At 40.2% G+C, this 24,188-nt stretch overlaps 2 protein-coding genes and 1 pseudogene across 2 annotated transcripts in view; 2 read left to right on the plus strand and 1 right to left on the minus strand.

The window, feature by feature from the left end:
- LOC123242705 (alpha-aspartyl dipeptidase-like) overlaps nt 1–2,734 on the minus strand; it is a 28,914-nt gene extending 26,180 nt beyond the window's left edge. The window contains 2 exon segments of the mRNA XM_044670649.1: nt 2,414–2,710; nt 2,712–2,734. Of these exon segments, the coding sequence (XP_044526584.1) occupies nt 2,414–2,710; nt 2,712–2,734 (320 nt within the window).
- The window catches only part of LOC123242704 (cytochrome P450 20A1), a 72,581-nt gene continuing 51,110 nt past the window's right edge, over nt 2,718–24,188 (plus strand). Inside the window, exons 1-4 of the mRNA XM_044670648.1 lie at nt 2,718–2,789; nt 9,782–9,831; nt 12,436–12,602; nt 14,338–14,483. Coding sequence (XP_044526583.1) covers nt 2,718–2,789; nt 9,782–9,831; nt 12,436–12,602; nt 14,338–14,483 — 435 coding nt within the window. The remainder of the gene's footprint in view (nt 2,790–9,781; nt 9,832–12,435; nt 12,603–14,337; nt 14,484–24,188) is intronic.
- LOC123239199 lies at nt 18,664–19,655 on the plus strand (annotated as a pseudogene).

Genomic DNA, 24,188 nt, shown 5'->3' on the forward strand with positions numbered 1-24,188 from the left:
TTATTCCTTGAAATTCTACTTAGGCGTTCTCTTGTTTTAACGTAAAATGCAGACTCACCAAGAAGAGAATGCCTTAACCTGACACTAGTAATTTCTACTGCAGTATAAAGTAGTTTCAGATGAAGTTCAGAATTTTTATGGGGGAGGGGCAAAAGGGGAGAAAGAAAAGACAACATCTGCTCAAGAGGGAAAGAGGAAGTGATGGACAAATAATAAAAGGGAGAAAAGTTTTTTGTAGTGGCAAAAAACTGGAAAATGAGGGGATGTCCTTCAATTGGGGAATGGCTGAACAAATTGTGGTATATGCGGGTGATGGAATACTATTGTGCTAAAAGGAATAATAAACTGGAGGAATTCCATGCAAATTGGAGAGACCTCCAGGAAGAGATGCAGAGCGAAAGGAGCAGAGCCAGAAGACATTGTACACAGAGACTGATATACTGTGGTAAAATCAAATGTAATGGGCTCCTGTACCAGCAGCACTGCAATGACACAAGACAGTGCTGAGGGATTTATGGTAAAGATGCTACCCACATTCAGAGGAAGGACTGCAGGAGAGGAAACCTATAAGATAAACAATTGCTTGAATGCATGGGCTGAGGGGGACATGAATGGGAAATAGACCCTGAACAAGGACACATGTTACAACCAGTGGAAATGTGTGTTCGCCATGGGTGGGGGTGGGGGGGTGAAGGGGAAAGTAGGGGCATAAAGTATGTAAACAGATTAAAAACGAATATTAATAAATGTCTAAAAAAAAGGGGGAGAAAAGTAAAGAAAATTAAAAAGACATCTGAGCCTATCTTCATAATCTATTCACCTGGCCCTAATACCTCCAAACAACGTTCAAGGATTCAACTATTTAACAGGTCTGATACACCGGCCAATCCTTAAACAACTGAACATAAAAGTACAACTTATGAAATATATAAATTCTCTTTATCAGAGATTTGCACTATCAGAAGGCGTCTAAGATAAAAGGTCATTTAGGCTCACGCAATAGGCACTTATCATAAAAGAGCATATCTCTAAAGTTAAGTGGACGAATAGTATTAATGTGGTCCTAAAGAACTCCCAAACCACACCAAGTAGCTGTACACAATCAAAAGAACATAAAAACAATAACTAGTTGATTAGAATGGGGCCACTTTTCACATAAAACACCAGTTGTTTAGATTCACAATTTTGAGAAAACTCTTCACATCAACTTTTGGGCAAAAGCCAGGTCCTAGGTTGGGATCTCTAGAGAGCAAATACAGGTAGTTCAGTTTCCCAGTCATTCAGGACAAGGACCAATTCGTTAAAAGTCTGCTCAGAAGAGCAAAACTAGGCTTAAAGTTGCGTACCCCACCCCCACCGCCCCATTTAGCATATCATCAGCATCCTATTTATATTGAGCTTGGCTCTCCTTCCCTTCCCTTTTCCCCTCCCCCGGGGAGGAAACAAAGTGGACCAAGAATAAAGTGACTTCATTTCCCTGTAGACACAGGGCAACAACTGCCCCCTTCCCTTAGTTAAGCAAGATAAAAAGCATTCCTGAGAACCCTAACTTACCACCTTTCACCCGTACCTGTCTAAACTCTTACCTTTTACTCTTACTCTCTTACCTATTTCTCTTTACTGTCTCCCCCTCCCTTTACTTAGCACACTTCCTTACCTTACCTTAATTATACTACCTATTCTTTTCGTTAGTCTTAAAGTCTTATCTTTACAAATTCTTGGCATTGTATAATATTTTTGCCAAATGAGGGATTAGGTTCAAAAATTTTCTCTGGGCCATTTCCCACATTTCACTTGAAGAAAGGGACAGTAAGGAAAAGTGACTATGGGTTTCCCTGTCTGAGGGAGAAAACTCTGACTTAATGATGCTAACATAAAAGATACAAAAAGGGCACTACGACTCAATGCGAAGTCATGAGAACATTTTGCTAGGGCAACTCTCTACTACAAGTTTTTGGGACAAGTTTAGGGGTCCCTTCTGGGACAATTTAAGAGGCTCTTCTGAAACAGGTTTAGGGGACTCTTCAGAAAAATGTTTAGGAGACCCTTCTGAGACCGTTTAGGAGACTCTTCCTGGACAATTAGGCTCCCTTCCGGGACAAGTTTTTGGGTTAGGTTTCGGGACCCTTCTGGGACAGAGTGGGAACCCTTCTGAGTCAGATTAGAAGCCCTTCCGCGGACAAGTTAAAGTTTCCTCTGGGCTAGGCTGCGGCTCCTCGAGTTCTGGAATGTCCTTGGGCTCTACAGAGGCACAGGGAAATACCCCCACCTCCACCCCAGATTGCAGGAGCTGGGACACAGAAGGAGAGTTCCAGGGGGCTGGGGAGGGGACACAGGGCAAGATTCCTGGCACACAACCTCGCCGCCTGCAGCCCCCATTCGCCGGACCCTCCTCGACAGCTCCAAGTCTCACCCCCCGAAGAAGCTGCGTATTTGCTGCTCGCAGTGCTCCAGGTAGCCCTCCCCGTACAGCCGCGAGTTGGATATCAGGAGAAGCCGCCTGGAAGGGTGAGAAGCCATGACGCTCGCCGGGCTGCTCGGCTATCGACTGCGAACCCTACCCTTTCCCTGGCGGCCAAAGACCAGCGGCCCCGCCCCTGGGCGGGCTCCCTTCGTAGTCCCACCCCCTGGCGGGGGCTGGTCCCAGCAGGCTGCGGAGCCGCCGACCGAGAAGGACAATCGATCCCAGGCTGGGGTCCCAGGGCTGGGGGTGAACCATGTTGGACTTCGCCATCTTCGCCGTCACTTTTCTGCTGGTCCTAGTGGGAGCCGTGCTGTACCTCTACCCGGTAACCGGCCGCGCCCCTGAGGGCTCACTCACGCCTCTCTCTGCCAACGCGGCGGCTGCCGCAGGAGGAGGGAGGGAGAGGGAGGGAAGGGGATGCTCAGGGCGGGGCAGCCATGTTGCTCCCTGCTCCTTTTCCCTGGGCCTGGGGGGAGGGGCGGATGCCGTGGGGATCACGTGCCCTTCCCTTCCTCACCTCCTCCACCCTGTGAGATTGAGTGGAGGGTTTGTGACCCTCCACAGCTGCTTGTAATTTACCTCACTGTTCGTACGCGCAGGCTCTGGCCTCCCCCTTCCTCACTTAGCTCAGCCTAGATGGAAAGGGTTCGAGTATCCTTCTGATCCCAGGTGTGCTTTTCCCAGTCTGGGATATGCCTCTTTGGCTCTACAGGTGGCTCCAAACCTTCCCCCTTTGCCCTCAGTAGTTAAGGGGAAGCTTTCGTGATGCAGGAAGATTACTTTGATCACTTAGGAGGGAGATGTTTTAATAATACTAATAATAGAAGCTCCCGTTAATGTGGAGCTTTTAGGTTTGTCCAACACTTTGCTAATCACCTGCCCTGTTGGGGAGTTATTATCCCGATTTTGCAGATGAGGAAACCGAGCCGCAATTTACTCTAGGGATCTGCCTCTGGTCAGGCTTAAGGAATAGCGGAGGGCATGAGTGAACTCAGATCTTTCCTGACTTCCAGGTTAATTTCTTTTTCCACTTATGCTTCCACTGTACCATGCCGAACAGTCTCATTTAATAGATTGTTTTTCAGTGGTTTCAACTTTTCGAGACTCCTTTTGGGGTTTTCTTGGCAAAGATACTGTAGTGGTTTGCCATTTCCAACAGTTAACCAACATTTATTAAGCACCTACTTTGTACTAGTCCCCTTCCTAATCGGTGGGGATGCAAAGAAAAGCAAAAGATATTCCCTACCCTAAAGGAGCCTAAATTTAATTCAATAGATAGTATATTGAAAACACTGCATACTTGCAATGGGTCAGACACTTTCTAAGGAATACAAAGATGTGGAAAACGCAGAATGTTTGCCTTTAAGGAGCTTATTGTGGAAATAAATTGCCATTTAGAGAAGTCTGGTGACTGTCAGGGTCATAGCCTCGGTTTACTCATAAAATGAAGTCGATGTTAGTATGCGAACTTCTCACCACAGAGGGTTGTTGTAAGGATCAAATTATACCCTCTATTGTAGCTTTGTTGCTTATAATGTTCATCAAACCATCATTAATACAATATGCCAAGTACCATATTAATGAGATAGAGGTATGAATACAAATATGAGACAGTCCTGCTTGCAAGGATTGAAAGGATTTAGGAGAATAAAACATGTTCACAGAGTGAAGGAGAAAGAAATTTTGGAAATCAAACTTAAAAAAATTAATGTTAATTGTTTTTACATACAATTAGGGAAAAATAAAATATTAACAGTTGTAAATACATACTATATGCAAAATAAATTCAAAGTGATTAGGAAAGAGGGTACCAATAATTGGGGAAATCCTGGAAGGCCTCCTTGTGTCACCTGAGTTGAGCCTAGAGGCATAAGTGAGGAAGGGAAGCATTCCAGAATTTCCAAAGAGAGGAGGAGGTGCCAGTGCAAAAGCCCAAAAGGAGTATCATGTAGTGGACCATGTGACAATATACAAAGGGATGTAAAAGTTTGATCAGCCTAGAAAAGTAAACCAGAGTAAGGGTTTGACAGGAGTGAAATGGTCATAATTGTGCTTTAGGAATATTGAATTGACAGCTCTCTGGGGTGTGATTTGGAAAAAGGAAGAGATTGGCTTTCAGGACCCCTTAGGCTATTGGCAGTAGTTCAGAAAAGAAAAGATGAGCATCTGGATTGGGTTAGTGGTTGTGTGAGTAGAGAGAGAAAAGGGAATGGAAGAATATTTCAAGGTAAATCGCCATTACTACAGTTTAGTCAAGAAAATTAACCAAGTTATCAATCCTACCTGAGAGAAGTTCTCTATGCTAGGATTGTGCCTCTTATGTTGAATTTAGTATATCCTTCTTTGTATCATTTGGTATAGTAGCCTGACTTTAAGTCACATTAAAACAGAAACTGTTTCTTATATTTTCTATCCACAACACTAGGTCTTACAAATGTAGGTGCTTAATAGATGTTTATTGATAATGATAAGTGTATCCTAAGGAGCTCAAATACATTATTACTTCAAAAGCTCCTTCAAGTAATTGTGCTGCTTGGAGGTTAGGGAGAGACACACCTTCATTTCAGAACAAGCTAAGATTAATGGGTTTTTTTTTGTTTTTTTTTTTATCCTGGGACTCCATTCTAGTAGGCAATGGGTCACCCAGCTGGGAAGTGTCTGAGCCCGGACTTGAACCTAGGACCTTTTGTCTCTAGGCCTGGCTCTCAATCCACTGAGCTAGCCCAGCTGCCCCTACTTTAGGTTGCAGTTTCTTTAGCAGATGTAGTTTTTACAGGGTGGGGTTGCTAGCCCCATGCCCAACCCTCCTCCTTTTTCATCTGGGCTAGGGACCGTCCTTAGCCCAGGAGTGGTAAGGGTGGGTGATAGGGGTCAAGTGACTTGCCCAAGGTCACACAGCTGGAAGTGTCCGAGGCCTGACTTGAACCTAGGACCTCCAGTCTCTAGGCCTGGCTCTCAATCCACTGAGCCACCCAGCTGCCCCAAGATTAATGTTACTTCTCACAAAATATATAACTTTACTTCCACCACCTGAAATATACAAATAAAGGAGGACACGGTTTATTTCTGTTGCTTTAGATTTAGGCTTTAGATTGTAATGACCTTTTTCTCTAGTGAAATTTTTTTGAAAGCATCAGTCCCCTAAGATAAGGAGAAGCAAACGTATGTTTAAATCTAAAGTATATGGAACTATTTTGTTTTTGTTGAGGGTAGAGAGTTGTTTGTTTTGCTTTTTCCATTTTTAATGTTTTTTTCTATAATAAAATCAAATTGTGTATTGCCAACTTGATCAGTTTCCATGTGACAGTGTTTTTCCCTTTATAATCTGGTGTTAATGTTTGCTGGATTTTGTTAAACCAGAGTATGACATATTCAATTTATTTAAGATTCATAAGACCTTCTGTCTTAAAATCAATACTGTATGATTATGTGTTGGTTCCACAGCAGAAGATAGGTAAGGGCTAGGCAATGGAGGTTACGTGACTTGCCCAGGGTCCAACAGCTGGAAAAAGTTTGAAGTCATATTTGAAGCCAGGACCCCCCATCTCTAGGTCTGGTTCTCAGCCACCTAGCTGCCCATTTATTCATTTCAATTCATTAAATATTTTTAAAGCTCCTACAGTTTGCAAGTACTATGTTAAGCATGGGGATACAAAGGCAAAGGGAAAAACATTCTCTGACTGTTAAACTGATACTTGCAGTTCTGCGTGAATAGGTGGGCAAGAGATGTATGTATATCAAAATGAAATTTGGAAAATAAAAAAGTCAAAGACTTGAACTTTTTAAAAGCAAAACAAATGATGAAAACATTTTAAAATTTGGGCAAAGAGAAAAATTTCAATCCTTTCTTTGTTGCCAAATTGAGGGAGACTAATTTTGGTTCATGTAAGTCAAAGAGATTATATACTTAAAAAAAAAATCATAATTAGTGGGGCTCAGTAGGTACAGTGTTAGGTCTCTAGATGGGAGGTCCTAAATTCAAATAAATCCACAGACTTTTCCTATCTGTGAGACACTGGGCAGACTACTTAACCCCAATTGCTCAGTCCTTATTGCTCTTCTGCAATGGAACCCATCAATTCTAAGACAGAAGATAAGAGTAGTTTTTTTTTTAAAAGATAATTGAATTTCTTTTCTTTAATTTAAACATTTTGAAATGTTCCATGCCCCTAGCACAAATCCCATCCTTACACATATCAATTACTTTCTAACTAATAACTCTGTAGTAGCTTCCCCTTAAAAGTTAAGAAAAGCTGTTTAAATTTTATTTTAATGAGGAAAACTTGGGTTAAAAATCTGACTCAGATAATTCTTAGCTGTGTGACCCTTGGCAAGTTACTTAAGCCCAGTTGCCAACCCCTGGCCTTACAATAGACACCAAAACGGACGGTAAGGGTTTAGAAAAAAAATCATTTTAATTGTATTCTGATGAAGTAACAGTGAAATTAAAGACAAATTTTTCCTTAATACAAGAAAAAAACAAATTTGGGAAATATCTTATACTTGGTTAATTGCTGTCTTCTTAAGCTTAGTAAAAGACCTGAGGTATTGTATGTAATGCAAGGGTGTAACAGAGGCTTTTGCTCTGGCAAAGAGTCAACTGTAAACAGCCCTGGCAGTTAAGTCTTAGAATCTTCACAAAAAAAGTCAGTTGGAGTCTGAGGCTTGAAGAGAGCTGATGTTCCAACTGAGGCTCTGCTTTTGGCTTTCAGCTTTGCTTTGGCCTGTGCTTTTGTCTCTGGACAATTTGAACCTAGCTGATTTCTCTGGACCTCTCCCTGACCTCTCCATATTATACCCCTATTATTTTTCCTGAATTTCCCTTTGGGCTCTGGGAGGAAGGATGGTTTTGGTTTTGGTGACTAGACTTTGTGGGTTTAGTTTTCTGTAGGCAAGTAGGACATCCTTAAATCAAGCTATCCTTTATTTTATTGATCTAGTAAATACTTTATTTTAAGGCAACCAAATCTTCCTGACTGAGAGAACAGGCTCTCTCTCAGTCTAACCCTCCTGTGACCCTTCCCCCACCTTTAGTTTTCTCCCTAAAGGCTGTTACAAAACCCTAACCCCCTCTCTTCTTCTGATTAACCCTGGTATTAATAAATCCCATTTGTTATGTATTCAAACCCTCTGGTGGATTATTGTGTTGAAGATTGAGGCAAGGGCTGAAGGGGGAAGGAGTTATTTTCTTTTATTTCTTGAGGGTACTGCGGGCAACCATCTTGGCAGGAAGTCTTACCCAAGACTTCCTGCTGCCATCAGTTTCACTGACAGGGAGGAGCCCTTCTACTCTTCCCTCAAGGGACTTGAGAAACTAACAAGAGAAGCCCTTAAGGCAGATTTAAACATTTCTGACTGGCCCAACTTCTTTGTATCTATAGAGATACCTTTCCTTGCCTTGCAGGGTTCAGCCTATCTCCCTCAGTATCCTCTGTCTCTAGCCTCAGTGTCTAGCCTGTTTTAAGATGCCCCTCTTGAATATCCCCATCTATTCCCTTACAATCCAATATACTACCTCATTCATTCCTTCCCTACATTCAGCTATCCCCTTCATTCCTCCTCCTAATACCTACCTCACCTTTATCCCTCCTTTTAACTAAAGATTAAGATTTACTTCATTTCTTTACATGTGTTGGTCAGAGGAGAGAGCTGTGGTTTTGTCTTGAGCCCTTTTCCATTGTTTTCTTTTAAACTATCTTGTTAATATTTTCATCTCAAAGGGTTCATTTATTATCTCTGCATATGATTCCCAGATTGATATAGATCAATGTGTTCAGCTCTAACTTCTCTCCAGATCTCCAGGCTCTCATCACCAATTTCCTTTTGAATATTTCCAACTGAAATCCCTCTTGTTGTTCAGTAGCTTTTCGAAGTCATGTCTGACTCTTTGTGACTCCATTTGGAGTTTTCTTGACAGAGATAGTAGAGTGACTTGCCATTTCCTTCTCCACCTCATTTGACAGATGAAGAAACAGAATGAAATGACTTGCCCAGGGTTACATAGCTGATAAGTGTCTGAGGCTGAATTTGAACTCAGGTCTTCCTGACTCCAGGTCCAGCATTTTATATATACTACCATATCACCTAACTGTCCCCAAATTCCCTGTAGGCCTCTCAAAATCTCTATGTCCAAAACAGAACTCATCTTTCTCTCCAGGCCTTCCCCTCTTCTCAGCTCCTCTATTTTTGTTGAGAGAAATCACCCAGGTTGGCAGTTGGTGTCATCTTCAGCTCCTTTCTTGAATTCACCAAGTCTTTTCATTTTTACTTTTTCAACATCTCTCCTCACCACTCACACAATCACCAGCCTGTTTCGGGCCCTCATTATTCGATGCCTGGACATTTGCACCAATCTTTGGGTGGGTCTCTGCTTCAAGTCTTTTCCCATTCTAGTGCTTAGAACAACATATAGTTAGTGTTTAATAAATACTTGTTAATTTGACTTAACTCCAGTCTATCTTCTATTCACCTATCAAAGTTGATTTTTCTTTTTCTTTCTTTTTTTTTTTTAAACCCTTACCTTCCATTTTGGAGTCAATACTCTGTATTGGCTCCAAGGCAGAAGAGTGGTAAGGGTAGGCAATGCCGGTCAAGTGACTTGCCCAGGGGCACACAGCTGAGAAGTGGCTGAGGCCAGATTTGAACCTAGGACCTCCCGTCTCTAGGCCTGACTCTCATTCCACTGAGCTACCCAGCTGCCCCCTAAAGTTGATTTTTCTAAAAAAAAGAACTGACCTTGTCATGCTCCCTTCCCCTAACTCAGTAAACTCCAATGGTACCCTTTTACCACTAGTATCATACAAAATCCTTTATTTGGCATTTAAAGCCCATTACAACTTTAGCCTTTCCTTTCTTTTTGGTCTTCTTAGATTTTACTCCCCTGCATTTGCTCTCTGTTCCTAATAGATCATGTATATGAGGTCATTTCCCAGCCCTGTGCCTTATCACTAGCTGCCCTTCATGCCTGGAATTTTCTCCTGCCTCCTTTTCCCCTTTTGGTTTCCTTAGATTTCTTTTAAATCTCAGCCATAGCTCAGGTACTGTGCTATTGCCAATGCCTTTCCTCTGATACTAACTTCTCTCTACTCTGTTTAAATGTTATATGTACAGTTATTTGCATATTGTCTCCCCTCTTAGATATAACCTTCTTGACAGCAGGGACCATTTTTTTTTGGCCATTTCTAGCACTTAGGACAGTGACTGGCATATAGTAAGAGTTTAATAAATGGTTGATGTTCATTAAATACCAGCAATTACTATATAATATAAGTAGGATTGTTTGTTATACTTAAGTAATTATCTTTTTTTTTTTTAAAGGCTTCTAGACAAGCTTCAGGTATCCCTGGGATTACTCCAACTGAAGAAAAGTAAGTACTTCTTTCTTTGGCCTTGAACATACTCAGCTTGTAATTATTATTTTCAAAATTTATTTTCAATATTATTTTCAATAAAAGTGTATTGCTCTAAAGCAGATTTTTTTTCAAATTCTTGTTAACTCTTTAGACTACAGTTTACTTCATTCCTATGTCAGGCTTTCTCTTTACTCTTTTATCATTTAGTGCAACGGTTGGCAACCTTTTTGGTCATGAGAGCCATAAACACCTGCAGAAGGAGGAGGATGGAGGCTGAAGGCACTGGAATATGGGGCCGGGGCTGAAGGGCCCCCTGGGGCACATCCTGGGGCTCGAGCCATACATTGCCGACCCCTGATTTAGTGGAATGGATCTTTTTCAGAACTGAAGAGGACCAACAGAGAACAGCACTTCATATAATACTTCTTTTCTGTGCCCAGGGTAGTTATGCAGAAAGAGAAAGGAAATTAGAAGGAAAAAAACTGCCTAGGCTAAGAGGTGATTTTTTAAATTTCCCAGCATAGGATACACAACAAATAAAAATTGGAGTAGGATAGGGAAGCTAAAGAGTTTTGGGGTAGCTTTTATTATTTGGTTTTAACTGTTGATATTCCCAGAATATCAGAACAACTTACATTTAATTATAAATTTAAAAATCTTTTTTAAAAAGAGAGAAACCTCTACGCATTATACTCTTAACAAAGTAGAATTTAAAATTGTCAAAAAAAATTTTGGAAGTCAACATTTGCAGAAACAGTACTTTCCAAATCTGGACTCAGACACTTAACCCCTATTGCCTAGCCCTTACCACTCTTCTGCTTTGGAACCAATACACAGTATTGATTCTAAGACAGAAGGCGTGGTGGTGGTGGTGGTGGTGGTGGTGGTGGTGGTTGTGGTTGAGAAGAAGAAGAAGAAACTACTTTCTAGTGGATGTGTAGCACTCTGCCAGGCTCCTGAGGCTCTGTCAAGCACCTGGCCACCTTGAGAGCATGTGTCACTCCCATAGCAGAGCTGTTTTCATTTAAGGCCACTTAAATGGCTTATCAAGAAAGCCTTGTGGAGCAGTGCCTCCCCCTCCCCCATTCTTCTGAGAGCAGCTTCCACAGGAACTAGCAGGTGGTGTCAGTTGCCTCTTGTGTCAGAAGCTCAAGACTAGAAAGTACTCTCATAGACATTTTATAGGCCAACCTTCTCATTTTATAGATGAGGAAACAAAGGCTTCAAAGATCAAGCGACAGGTAGAATTGAGACTGGCCATAGGTCTACTGACTTCCAGACTAGTGTTCTTCCCACTATACCACTTGTTCATTCAGTCATGCTAATGTAGATTAGGGTGTCTCATGGGACCCTGTGACCCAAGGATACTGTCTGTCCTTGTTTTACCACATATTCTCCCACAGATATGTTATACACCCTGTCAAAGGCCAGAAACTAGTCACTGTTTCAGAATAGGTTAACATTGCTATTTCTCTTCTAATTAGAGCAGGGTCCTAATGTGATCTCTTTGTGTTTTTTGGAGCTGGATGTCTTGGGCAGGATGGTATTGTGTTAAATAGAGCTATTTGGTTGTCTGTGATAATCTGTAGCACAAAGACCCTGTTGAGATGGAAATAAAGGTGATGAAGGGCAGTAAAGATTCCAGCACTATCAATTTATTATCTAAGCTAGCATTAGGTAATAAATGGAATCAGTGACTGTTTTGGTAGTCAAAGACTCTGAATGAAAGTGAGAAATTACAGGATCTTTTATAGTGATTTACAAGAAGACAGAACAAAACTCCAAGTAACTTACACATACCTTCTGATTAAGTAGAAAGTAAAAACCTCTGACATCAGCTTGACTTTACATCATTTGGACTTTCCCTTTTGAAACCCCCTTAAACATAAATAGACATATAAATCTGGAAATTTGAGAATGACTACAATAGCTTTGATTGAATTAGCTTGACCTTGAGGTTAAACAAATTATTCTGGAAAGTGGGTGAGGGGTGGAAATACAAATCTCAGAGACAAGTGTGGAGATATAGTCCCAAGAAAAGAACTATCACCCAAGTGACATGAAATTATTTAGGTAAACTGCAAGGGTAAGGAACAGTGAAGGGGGATATTAAATCTAGCTTGACTAAGTCTTAACAAAATAGAATTAAAAATCAATTTTCAGTTTCATAACCATTATTTGAGGCCCAATAATCTGAAACCTATGCCTTTATTTGAACATAGGGATGAAAATATAATAGGGGAACCAGCTATCCCAGGATACAAAATCATATCCTGAAGCAAATTATAATTGATTTTGAACTATCTAGACCTGTGTTGGCAAAGATGTGGCATGTGTGCCCCAGCATGCTGGAGAGGGCTGCTCTATTCCCCTTCTCCACAGCGCCTGAGAACATTTTTCACATGCCCCACCCCTCCCCTCTGCCCAGCAGCCCAAAGTGAAGCTCACAGGCAGCTTGAAGGTAGAGTTTGGGTTCTCGATCTCTAAAAGGTTTGCCAAACCTTTCTTCTTTTTTTGAGAGCATAAAAGATATTTACTTTTGCAATTTTTTCTGAGTCTAATAAATTAAATCAACTGTTTCTTTCCCAACCCCCACCCCCCATTTTGCTTTTCTACCAGAGATGGAAATCTTCCAGATATTGTAAATAGTGGAAGTTTACATGAATTCCTGGTAAATCTCCATGAGAGATATGGGCCAGTAGTGTCTTTCTGGTTTGGCAGGCGCCTGGTGGTTAGTTTGGGCACTATTGATGCACTGAGGCAGCATATCAATCCCAATAGGACATGTAAGTTTAATTTTCTTTCTTGTTATTTCTTATTCATTTTTAACCCATAGTTAAATAATAAGTATATATTCATATTGAAGAGAAAACTTGGTACAGTAAACTAAAAATCAAAGATAAATATCATATTGTACTTTGCACATTAGTTAGGTCATTTCTGAAAATGGGAATAACAGTACTAATCATGTTTATAGCTTTATTTTAAAAATTAATGTTATTAGGTCTTTGCAAATATACTTTATATTCATTTTGTTAGCTTAGTATTTAAATAATTTCACTCTAGGAAAGTTTTCTATGATGTTACTTTCTCTAAAGTGAATCCTAGATTCCTATCATTTTCTTTAAAAAAATCAAAGCTGTATTCTCCTACAGGGAAAAACATTCTTCAGTAGACCAAGTTGAAAATTTTTGGAAAGGAAAAGGTTAAAATGATTGCCATGTCCATGGCATGCTGTGTGAGGTACTTTTGGCCATGTTTTTACATCCTTTTTATAATTTTACCGCATTCCCAGAGATCTGCTTTTATTTCTTCCTCCCTCTCCCTTTCTTTAAATCATAAGAATTTTTCTTGTGTCTGGGAACTGCTTTATTTAACATCTGTAATTCTCAGAACTTCAGTCTGCCTTTCTATTTTTGTCTGGGAATTTATGTCTAATAGAGAAAAGCTTCACTTTCATACTGCAATATGAAGATTTAAGATCAAGTTATCCACTTCTGTGAACAACTTAGTGTCCTTTTAAAAAAATTTTTATTGATCTTTTATTTTAAAATTCTGTGAAATAATTTTATGTAAAGTGAGTTATACTGTAATTAAGTTATAGCGGTTATTTCTATATAATAATTACTGACAATAATGAGGATAAAGATCATCTACTCACCAAGAACACATTTCACTTTGAGATACAAAACTAACATAACTTTGAATGAGATTTTTGTTGAGAGAGATCCATAAAGACTAAAGACTTAGGATAAGTTTTAATTTTATATACAGGTATATTTGGAAGTAGATAAAAGATAAATTTAATTCTATTTTGAATTGAGGTAGTCCTTTTAAACACTTAGTGTGTGCATTTAGATTTGTCCAATTCCTTTTAAAATCTGCAAAACCTTTTCCCCCCCCTTTGGTGACATCTCAGTCACTTAGAAAATTTAGTCATCTGACACAGCTCTTATTCCTAGTCAGCATTCCAGTAGTCTTTCCAATTTCTATTCCATTTTGAGCCATTCAATCTTGGGAAAGAAAATAAAGAGAGCCAATGGGAAAAAATGGTTATGTTACTTTCAAGGGTTCTTTAAGTATACCATCAAATTTTCTGCAAAGAGTGATAGTTTTGTTTCCTTATTGCCTACTTTAATCCCTTCAATTTCCTTTTTCTTCTCTAATTGCTATCACTAGTGTTTCTAGAACAATATTAAATAATAGAGGTGATAATGGGCATCCTTGCTTCACTCCTGATCTTATTGGGAAGGCTTCTAACTTGTCCCCATTGCAGATGATATTTGCTGATGGTTTTAAATATATACTGTTTATTATTTTAAGGAATGGCCTTTCTGTTCCTATACTTTCTAGTGTTTTCAGTAGGAATGGGTGTTATATTTTGTCAAAGGCTTTTTCTGCATCTATTGAGATAATCATGTGGGTTATGTTACTTTCAGTACTTTATCTTTTTTTGTTTTCTACCTGAAGAACTGAGTATCTTGATTACTTATTTAGAAATGTTATGTCTGTCTCTTTCAGCACATCCTTTTGAAACTATGCTAAAGTCTTTATTAAGATATCAGTCTGGTCTTGATGGAGATGCAGTTGAGAATCACATTAGGAAAAAACTCTATGAAAATGGTGTGAACAAGTCTCTACAGAGTAATTTTGCTTACATGGTCAAGGTAAGGTATAACTTGGGCTCAGATTTTACAGTAGATGAAAATGGTATAACTCCATAAATAGTTGTCTCTCAGTAGTTGAAACTCTTGAAAATAATTGCATTTCTAATTCATATAGGTCACTTCTTTGATCTGTTAACATTCCATTCCCTCTTATTGCATGTCTCATTCTTTGTATTTATGAAATATTTTTAAATTAAATTTTTAATTAATTAATTAATTAAGAATATTTTACCATGATTACATGATTCATGTTTTTCCCTCCCCACCTCCCTCCTCTCTCCTGGAGCCAATGAGCAATTCCACTGGGTTTTACATGTATAATTGTTTTATGAAATACTTTTAAAATTAAATTTAAAAAAATTTTAAACCCTTACCTTATATCTTGGAACTAATATAGTGTATTGGTTCCAAGGGAGAAGAATGGTAAGAGCTAGGCAATGGGGGTCAAGTGACTTGCCAAGGATCACACAGGTAGGATGTGTCTGAGTCCAGATTTGAGCCCAGGTCCTCCTGAATCCAGGCCTGGTAATGTGCCACCTAGTTGCCCCTATGAAATGCTTTTTAAAAGAAATCTAACACTCAAGTATACGTCAGATTTGGACATGTAGAATTAAAGATAGATATGGAATGTCCAGTTTCCAGATGTCTAGTAGGCCCTTGGAGATATGAAACTAGATATCAGGAGAGATTGAGAAAAGCCTTTTCACTTTCTGAATGAAAAGGAACTGTAAGAACTTGTCATTGTTGAATGGGATAAGTGATCAATATGGAAGATGTATAGGAATGTTTCTTTTTTTTTTTTTTTTTTTTTTTTTGAGTTAGCTGGTTCACTCAAAAGAATGAAGTAAGAAAATGTTAAAATGTATATCTGAAATTCCATAAGGAGCAGATAAGGAACTCTTAAGAGGCAAAGAAAATGTATTGGAGTGTGGGTTGGGAAGTTAAGGGATGGGGTAGATCATGGTCCTTGCTCTAAAAAGAACTTTGATGTAAATATACCCCTCAGTTTCAAAGCAAGGTTTTGTAGTAAGCCGGTATTTTATGTTTGTTGATTATATTTTCTTGATCAGTGCAAGAGCAAAAACATGAGTGATATTTGGAAATAGAGGGAAGGGGATAATGGAGGTGAACATTCCTTCTAACTCAGTACTGTAATGAGGGGTATTAAATAGTCCCTCACTAAAGTGGGGAAAGTGGAGAGTTAACTGACTAAAGGAAATAAATACAAGTAACACTCACTGAACTGGGAAATACCTGGATAACAGATAGATGAATAAAACCAGTGAAAACAACTTTAATTCATAGTGGGTCCAAATTGTCAATAAAGGTACCTAGGAAAGGATGAGAAACAAGGAAGGTCTGTATAAAGGGATTTAATAACAAACTAGGATGGGGAGTGAAGGGAAGTGGGACAAACTACCACTCAGGTCTAGTGAGAACTGCCAGGGGAGGGATGGTTAAGATTACACTGAATACTAAAGTCTAGTAGCAGACTGCCTAGGGCAAGGTCTGGCTTGTCAGGGATAGAGAATCTCATGAAGATGTCCTTGGCTTGTCTTAAGATGTCACAGCTTGGGAGCATCTGGGTAGCTCAGTGGATTGAGAGCCAGGCCTAGAGGCGGGACATCCTAGGTTCAAATCTGGCCTCGGACACTTCCCAGCTGTGTGTCCCTGGGCAAGTCACTTGACCCCCATTGCCCACCCTTACCACTCTTCCACCTAGGAGCCAATACACAGAAGTTAAGGGTTTAAAAAAAATTAAAAAAAAAAAAAAAGATGTCACAGCTGGTCCCACGAAACACAGGTTACACAATAAAGCAAAATCCAAGTGGGAAGAGAGGGAGATGGGGATTATCTGTGTGTCCTCCAGCACAGATATATCCAGTTCTCTACCTACAACTTCATTGATATTGATTGAAGATCTGATATTCAAGTCCAAGGAACCAACTCCAAAGTACTGAGATCCCAAAACCCACACAGGCTCACCCATACAGCTGCAATCAAAGCCAACTGCCAACTCAGAGTCACTGTGTGAAAAGTCCCTATGACAAGATTCCAAATTCTCTTGCCAGCTTGCCAGGTCTCCTTTCTGCTAACTAAAATCTTAATCTATATTTTCCTATAACAGTACCCTAGTTCCATTTTCAAAGAGCTGCCATTGTGTGCCTAGCTGCTCAAGCTACTAATATACTAAATGACAGAATTGAGATCCAATAAAGATTTCAAGGATGTGCAGCAAGGAACTAGATTTAACCGGAAGAGATATAATAGAGAGAAATAAAAGGCCTATATTTGGGTTCAAAAAATTGATTTACACTGATGGAGAAGATATTACTAAATAGCAAGATATTCATTTTGGGGGGGAGGAAAGCCTGTTGATTTTAGTGGATGTTCAGGTCATCATTGAAAAGGCAGTCTGGTGAGTTTTAAATTTTTCTTTCTGATTGAAGCATCCCATTCTTCATTTTATTTCATCCATGAATTTTTCTGAAGTGTTAGTGATATATGTCTTCTTTCACAACATGATGAACATGGAAATGGATTATAGAACACATTTACAACCTATAGCATATTACTTGCCATCTTGGAAAAGGGTTAGGGATGGGAGGGAGAGAGAGAACATAGATCAAAAAATGTCAAAACATGGATCAAAAAAAATTTTTTTTTGATCATATAATCTGGGAAAAAAATTCCCAATTCTTGAGTGTTTTGCAAAAAGGAGGGGTGAGACTGAAGCAGCCCTACTACATGATGCTAATACAGTGGTGTGGTGACATCATTATTGGGGGTGAATGATGTCATCATTTTAGGGTGGTGAAGTCATCATCTCTGGCCTGCCAGCTTTAGGGATCCAGTGGGAGATCGAGCTGCTTCTCTTTCAACCACCTAACCTAGCCTGAGATGCTTCAATCCCCAGCTACCATGGTGTCATGCATTTGATGAAGAAGCAGGTAGAAGGTGGAGCAGATGAAGCTTCGGATCACTGAGGAAAACATCAGGAAGTCAAACATTGACAAGAAATTCTCTGCTTATTATGATGCAGTGGCCAAGCTTAAGGCCAGCACTATGTGTCTTGTGTAATGCAAAAGTTGCAAGAGAGGGTTTTGCTCTTGCAGGGGGCCAACTGAAAATTTCTGGCAGTTGGAAGCCTTAAAATTCTGAGGGAGTTCAGTTGGTCCCTGACGCTTGAGCAGAGTGGAAGGATCAACCAGAGCTCTATTTTGGCTTTCGGTTTGCTTTGGCCTGTGCCTTGTCTTTGGATAATTTGAACCTGGCTAATTTCTCTGGACCTCTCCCTGACCTTCTCCATATTACTTCCCTGTTTTCCCTGCCTGTTTTCCTGGGGCTCTGGGAGGCAGGGTGGCTTTTGGGTTTTTAGTGAAAAGACTTGTGGGTTTAGTTTTCCCCAATAGGCAAGTAGGATGTCCTTGAATTCAAACTATCCCTTTAGTATACCCTCTACCTTAAAGCAGCCAAATCTTCCTCAGCTGAGAGAGCAGGTTCTTTCTCAGTCTAACCCGTTCCTGAGACCCTCCCCCATCTTGAGTTTCTCCCTAGCAGTTGTCAGAAACCCCAATCCCCTCTCTCCTTCCAGACCACCCTGAAACATTAATAAAACCCTTGGTTATCTAATTAAACCCTCTGGAGAATCTTTGTGTTGAAGAAACTAGGCAAAGCTGAAAGGGAAGGAATAATTCTCTTTTATTTCCTGAGGGAAACTGGAGGCATCCATCTTGGGAGGAAGTAGTTGCCCAATGCTTCCTCCTGAATCCCTTCAGTTTCATTGACAGGGAGGAGCCTTGTGATTCCTCCTTTGAGGGCTTGAGAAACTGACAAGAAAGCCCTCAAGTCAGATTCAAACCACTTCTGTCTGGTCCTATTCCTTGTGTCTGTAAAAGTACCTTTCCTGCCTGGAAGGGTTCAGTCTATTACCCCAATATCCTCTGTCTCTAACCTGGGTGTCTAGTCTGTGTCAGCTGCCTCTCCTGAACACCTCACCCTGTACCCTTACCATCCTAATACCGCCTTATCCATTCCTCCCTAAACCCAACCATCCCTTTCATTCCTCTCCTATTACCTCAATCAATTTTTACCCCTCCTTCACTCAGCAAGGGATTAGATCACCCCAAACTTTAGTGTACCCCCCATTTTATCCACTACACTTATAACTCTGAATGATATGAAAGCCAAGCAGGAAGCTCTGGTGAAGCTGACCGGGGGTGGGGATGTCGGAGAAGAGGGGTGGGTGGAGGGAGTCAGTGAAAAAGGAGCAATCTATGGAGCAATGGTCGGCAACCTTTTTGACTGTGAGAGCCATAAACGCCTGCAGAAGGAGGAGGATGGAAGCAGAAGACGCTGGAATATGGAGGGGGGAGGGGGGTGGCGGTTAAGGGCCCTGAGGCACATCCTAGGGCTCTGCCCTGACTGGCGGGTTGGGAGGTGGAGCCAGATATGGCTCAAGAGCCATACGTTGCCAACCCCTGCTACGGAGCCTCAGGTCAAACTAGAGGAACTTTGAGAAAAGGAATGCAAAAGAAGAGAACAGAAGATCTCTGTATTTCACCCTGGATGAGGAAGAGGAAGATCTGGATGAGGAAGAGCTACAAGAGAAAGAGATCCTCTCAAAGAAGAGAAAACCAGAGGAGAACCCAAATATGGACACAAGCTGCCTTCCTCACTAGGAGGAAAAGGAAAATGAGTTCCAGGAGAAACTTTGGCAGGAATGAAAGGTCAAGCAGGAGATCAAGAGTGAAGAAATTGAGGTCACATTTAATTACTGAGATGGCTCTGGGCACCAAAGGATGAAGGGAATTTGATGAAGCAGTTCCTGCAGAAGGCCCTGGAGATTTTGTGGAAAGACTATAGTGAACTGAGGTCAGCAGGAATGGAGCAACCCATGTACATCAAGGAGAATCTGATTATACCTCATCTGACGATGACTTCTATGACTTCATTGTCACCAAAGTCAAAGAGAAGAGTAGGCCACTCTTTAATTTTGATGTCCACGATAATGCTTGGTTCCTCAGTGATGCCACCATAGAGAAGGACAAGTCACATGCTGGAAAGGTGATGCTGAGGAGTTGGTATGAGAAGAACAAGCATATTTTCCCTGCCAGATGCTGGGAGCACCATAACTCAAAGAAAAAATGGGACAAGTACACGATCAAATGAGCACCTACCTTTGCCACTTCACTTCCCCTTTGTTCCTGCCCACCAACCCACCTATTCTTTATCCTTCATTAGGCCTGACAGAGAATTAGGCAGTAGTAAGCTGGTCTCTAAGTTAAAGTGGTCTTGGGTTCAAGTTCAACTTTTGACACCAAAAGTGGCAGTATGACCCTAGGTATGTCACTAAACCTTATGAGTAATACTGGTAAATCTCTAAAACTATAAAGTTTCAGAATAGTTTCAGGTCTGTATTATTAGAGAGGATGTCTCCACTGGATGGTAGCTCCTTTTGTTGAAGGAGTCATAGGTCCAGTCCTCTCAAATTGAACAACACTAATTAATAATGTGACATAGCCAAAAAAGCTAATGCTGTCTTAAGATGCATTGATAAAATTGTAGTAGACAGAATAAGAAAAATGGTCATCATACCTTGTTCTGACTACATATGAGGATTATGTTTACTTTAAGGTGCCATATTGAAGGAAAACTATTTCCAGGGTAGAGTTCAGAGGAAGTTGACCTATGTAATGAAAGAAATTGAAATTGTCATACAAAGTCTAATTGATGCAATTGTGGGTATTATGTTGATGTTGTTAGCTGATAAAGAGGTGGCCCAAGGTCCTCTGATGGTGTGAGGGCCTGAGCTGAGTGAGAGCAAGAATGCCTAGTTGAACACCAAGTTGTGGCAGTGAACACCCAAGACCCCACAGAAATATTTAAAACTAAACTGTACACCCAGCTCCAACACAACAGTGTCGCAGGAATAAGTGATCAGATAAGAAGCTGCTGGGTTAAGATCACACAGCTTCTTTGATTGTTTATCCTGGCCTCAAAGCTGAATGGGTAAGGCTACTGACTGAGACTTGATTTAGTTTGAGCAATCCCTTTCCCTCAGATACCCAAGGATATAATCAATGATCCTTAGGGCAATGATGACATCCACCTAAGTATGCTTTAGAATTTAATAATAACAAGCTTAGGGAAAGGGAACAGGGTTGAAGGAAAGAGGTGTCAGGAAAGCTTGACTAAAACTACTGATGATCAGCTGTCACTTAAAAGTAATCAGGTTTGAGACTGTCAGCTGGAGAGGTTTGTCCTCTGCTGCAATCTGGCTAGGCCAGGTACCTTGGCCTGAACCAGATTGTTTGAGTATTGATGTTATCTCTTCTTGATGTTCAGTTGATTGAATGTATAGCACAGCTTTACACAGAAGTTGAAGGTGTGGTAGCAATTGGAACAGAATGCAGGAAACCTAAATTGATTTGGTTTGGCCTACCCAAATCCCAATCAACCTCCCCAAGTCTCTTCTTAGGATTGAAAGAGCTTCTTGTTCAAATTTCTCTCTTTTATAGTCCTGCCAGTAACTGCTTCTCCTTGCTGGCTCATGGCAATCTAGGTTGCTTCCGAATCTAAACTGCTGAGTGTCACTCATCCTGCTTTCCATTTTGTATAGCAAAAATGGTATTACAGTATTCAGCCTTGATAAAAGAAGATTTATGATTACACATTCTAATCTCTATATATTTGAAGAATTGTCATGTAAAAGAAAAAATTATTCTGCTTAACTCTGAGGGCATTTTTCAGACCACTGGGTGCAAGTTACAAGGAAAGTGAAAGAAATTATGAAAGATAATCTCAACAATTAGAGCTGTCTAAAAATTAATAGAATGCATTATGAGATAGAAAGTTTACCATCACTGGAGGCATTAAGTAAAAGAACTTGCAATTGAAATTGTAGGGAAAATTTATACTTCAGGTAGAGATTGGAATAGATGACCACTGAGATCCCTTCTAATTCCAAGATTCTGTTATCTGTTGCCATTATATAAAAGATATTTTAAATAAAAGGAATTGGAAGGATACAACTTCTCATTTACCAAGAAATTGACATCCTTAAAGAACATAAGGAACTATCATCACTAGATTCTGTATATCAAGCATTCCTGTATTTTCAGTCCTGTTAGATGCTTTAACTTTAACTAATTGGCCATCACAACTTCAGAAATAACATTGGATTCAGAGAACAGAGGACTTGAGTTCAAATGTTGGCTCTCTCACTTAATAGCTGTCTTTAACTCTTTGTGGTGCTTCAGTTTCCTGAAGGTATTAAACTAGATGATCTGGAAGGACACTGACAATTCTGAGTCTTTTAACTTCATATGGGTTTACATACCCTCCCAGGTTTTGTATTTTATATTTACATTGCTTACGTTGATTTTTAACAATTGACCTATACTCCAACTGCCCTGCTCATTTACTCAGCCTTTCTACATAAAATAATAGTTATTGCTGATTCCAGGTCTATTTTTGCCCTGAGTAGATGCTGATGCATGTTCTCTCCAGTGTTTGCTTTCATGTGCTCTCAGTTCACTTCATCCTTTACAGGGCCTATTGATCTATAGTCATGTGCAATGCCTCTTTTTTTCTGAGGCAGAAAGGAATAGAACTATATTTGATTTGACCCATGAAGAATGTCATCTGCAGATGCATCAACAGAGCAGGACCTTCCATGCAGCTGAAAAAGCTGAACCTTTTGGCCAGAGAGTGGAACGTCAATATTGGGTCTCATACAATGTGAGGCTGGAGAGGAAATCTGTGTCATGAGACTGTTGAACAACCAGAAAAAATAGGATGCTACCCAACTGCTACTTCAATTACATTGTCTACCCAAGTAACCCATGAATACCACGAGGAAATGAAAAATGGTTCCAATCATTCAGTAATCCTATATAAAAATGTTTACAGTAGCACTTTTTATAATAACAAAGAAGTAGAAGTAGAGTGGATGCCTATTTAAAACAATAAATTATAGGTTACAAATATAATTGAATTTAGTGGACAGGGAGTTAATCAGAAGACCCTTGACCAATTGTTTTCCCTCTAGTCTAGATATTGAGTAGGTAGGTAACAGAGACAGCAAGGTGTTATAGTCTTAAGCAAATTTGACACAAAGAAATATATCATGTAGAAGTTTTTACTTTAGGAGGTAGTTGAGGATAGAAGAGCTTGGTATGCTATGATGTGTGAGGTCACAAAGAGTCAGACATGACTGAAAGAATGAACAACAAAGTTCTCTATTTAAGCTTGACAAAATTAGAGGTAAGGAAAGGATTGACCACATCCCTTTAAAAAGAAAAAAAAAAAAAAAAGGACACCTCTGAGAAATGAATTGAGATAGCAGACAGACTTGAAAGGAGACAGTCAACAAGAAAGCCAGATGTGGAAGAAGAATCCAACCAGATATGGAAGAAGAATCATTCTTTATTTCTTTGACAGGAGGAAAGAGGTTCATCCCCTGCCCTTGTCAGTCATGGTGTCTTTATATCGAACTACTCACCCAGTAAGAGACACAACCAGTTACAGGTTTGGAAAGAAAGTCCAGGAGAAGCAATTAAGGCATGAAACTCTAGAGGAACTTTGGGTCAAGAGAAGTTATTGATGGTTGAGCTTCAGAGAAGAGTTCTAGGGAGCCCTGTAGAGACATTGATCTGACGAGATATCTTAAAGACACCACAAGAGAAGAAAAGGAATTGGGATCCAACATTGTCAGAAGTATAAGGACTGAACTACTTATGTTTCCTGTGTTTATTCCTTTTTTTTAGTTTACTCTATATCAGTGATGGGCAAACTATGGCCCGAGGGCCAGATGAGGCCCCCTGAAATGTTCTATCCAGCCCTCAACATTATTCCTAATCTGATGAATACAATGAGTAGGATACAATACAATAAAATTTCGAAAGAGTTGCCTTAGAAACAGAATGACAAATGAGCATTTCCTTTCCTTTGGCCTTCCCCCCCCCCCCTTTTTAAAAAGTTTGCCCATCACTGCTCTATATGATTCGCTTTTCTCACTGACACTGCTTGTTTTTGTAGTAGAGTGTGAGTGTGCCTCAACTTTCTAGGAGGAATGTTTTGTTACTACAGTTTTTATTATATCCTTTCAATAAATGTCTTTCTTTGTTTTAGATTGCTAATTGTTTTAGTTTGCTGACCATGAAAAATAAATGCCCCAAGAGCTCATGAGCTGTACTTTTAGGAATGCTAACTCAGAGTATCTTGAGCTCCTGGGAGCAGCACCTGGGGGAATTTAGTCTTTGAGTAGAAATTGGAAGGCTCTCCATATAGAAGGTGCTACATCAGTAATTCCCAAAGTGGGCGCCACTGCCCCCTGGTGGGTGCCGCAGCGATCCAGGGGAGTGGTGATGGCCGCAGGTGCATTTGTGGGTGGTGAATAACTTTAAGGGGGTGGTGATAGTATGTGACAGGGGGCACTAAGTAATATTTTTCTGGAAAGGGGGCGGTAGGCCAAAAAAGTTTGGGAACCACTATGCTACATGAATAGTATTGTGCAATAATAGCAAGTCAAAAATGTAGGAATTCAGTGAAACATGGGAAGGTGGTATAAATTGATGTAGAGCTAAATAAGCAGAACCAGAACACCCATGACTGCAATAATGTAAATGAAAAGATCACTGACTGAAAGCCAGCCTAAATCCAAGTAACTGGAAAACCAGTGATGGCCCAGAGAGCTATCAG

The sequence above is a fragment of the Gracilinanus agilis genome, chromosome 3 (genome assembly GCF_016433145.1).
Source record: "Gracilinanus agilis isolate LMUSP501 chromosome 3, AgileGrace, whole genome shotgun sequence".
Taxonomy (NCBI): domain Eukaryota; kingdom Metazoa; phylum Chordata; class Mammalia; order Didelphimorphia; family Didelphidae; genus Gracilinanus; species Gracilinanus agilis.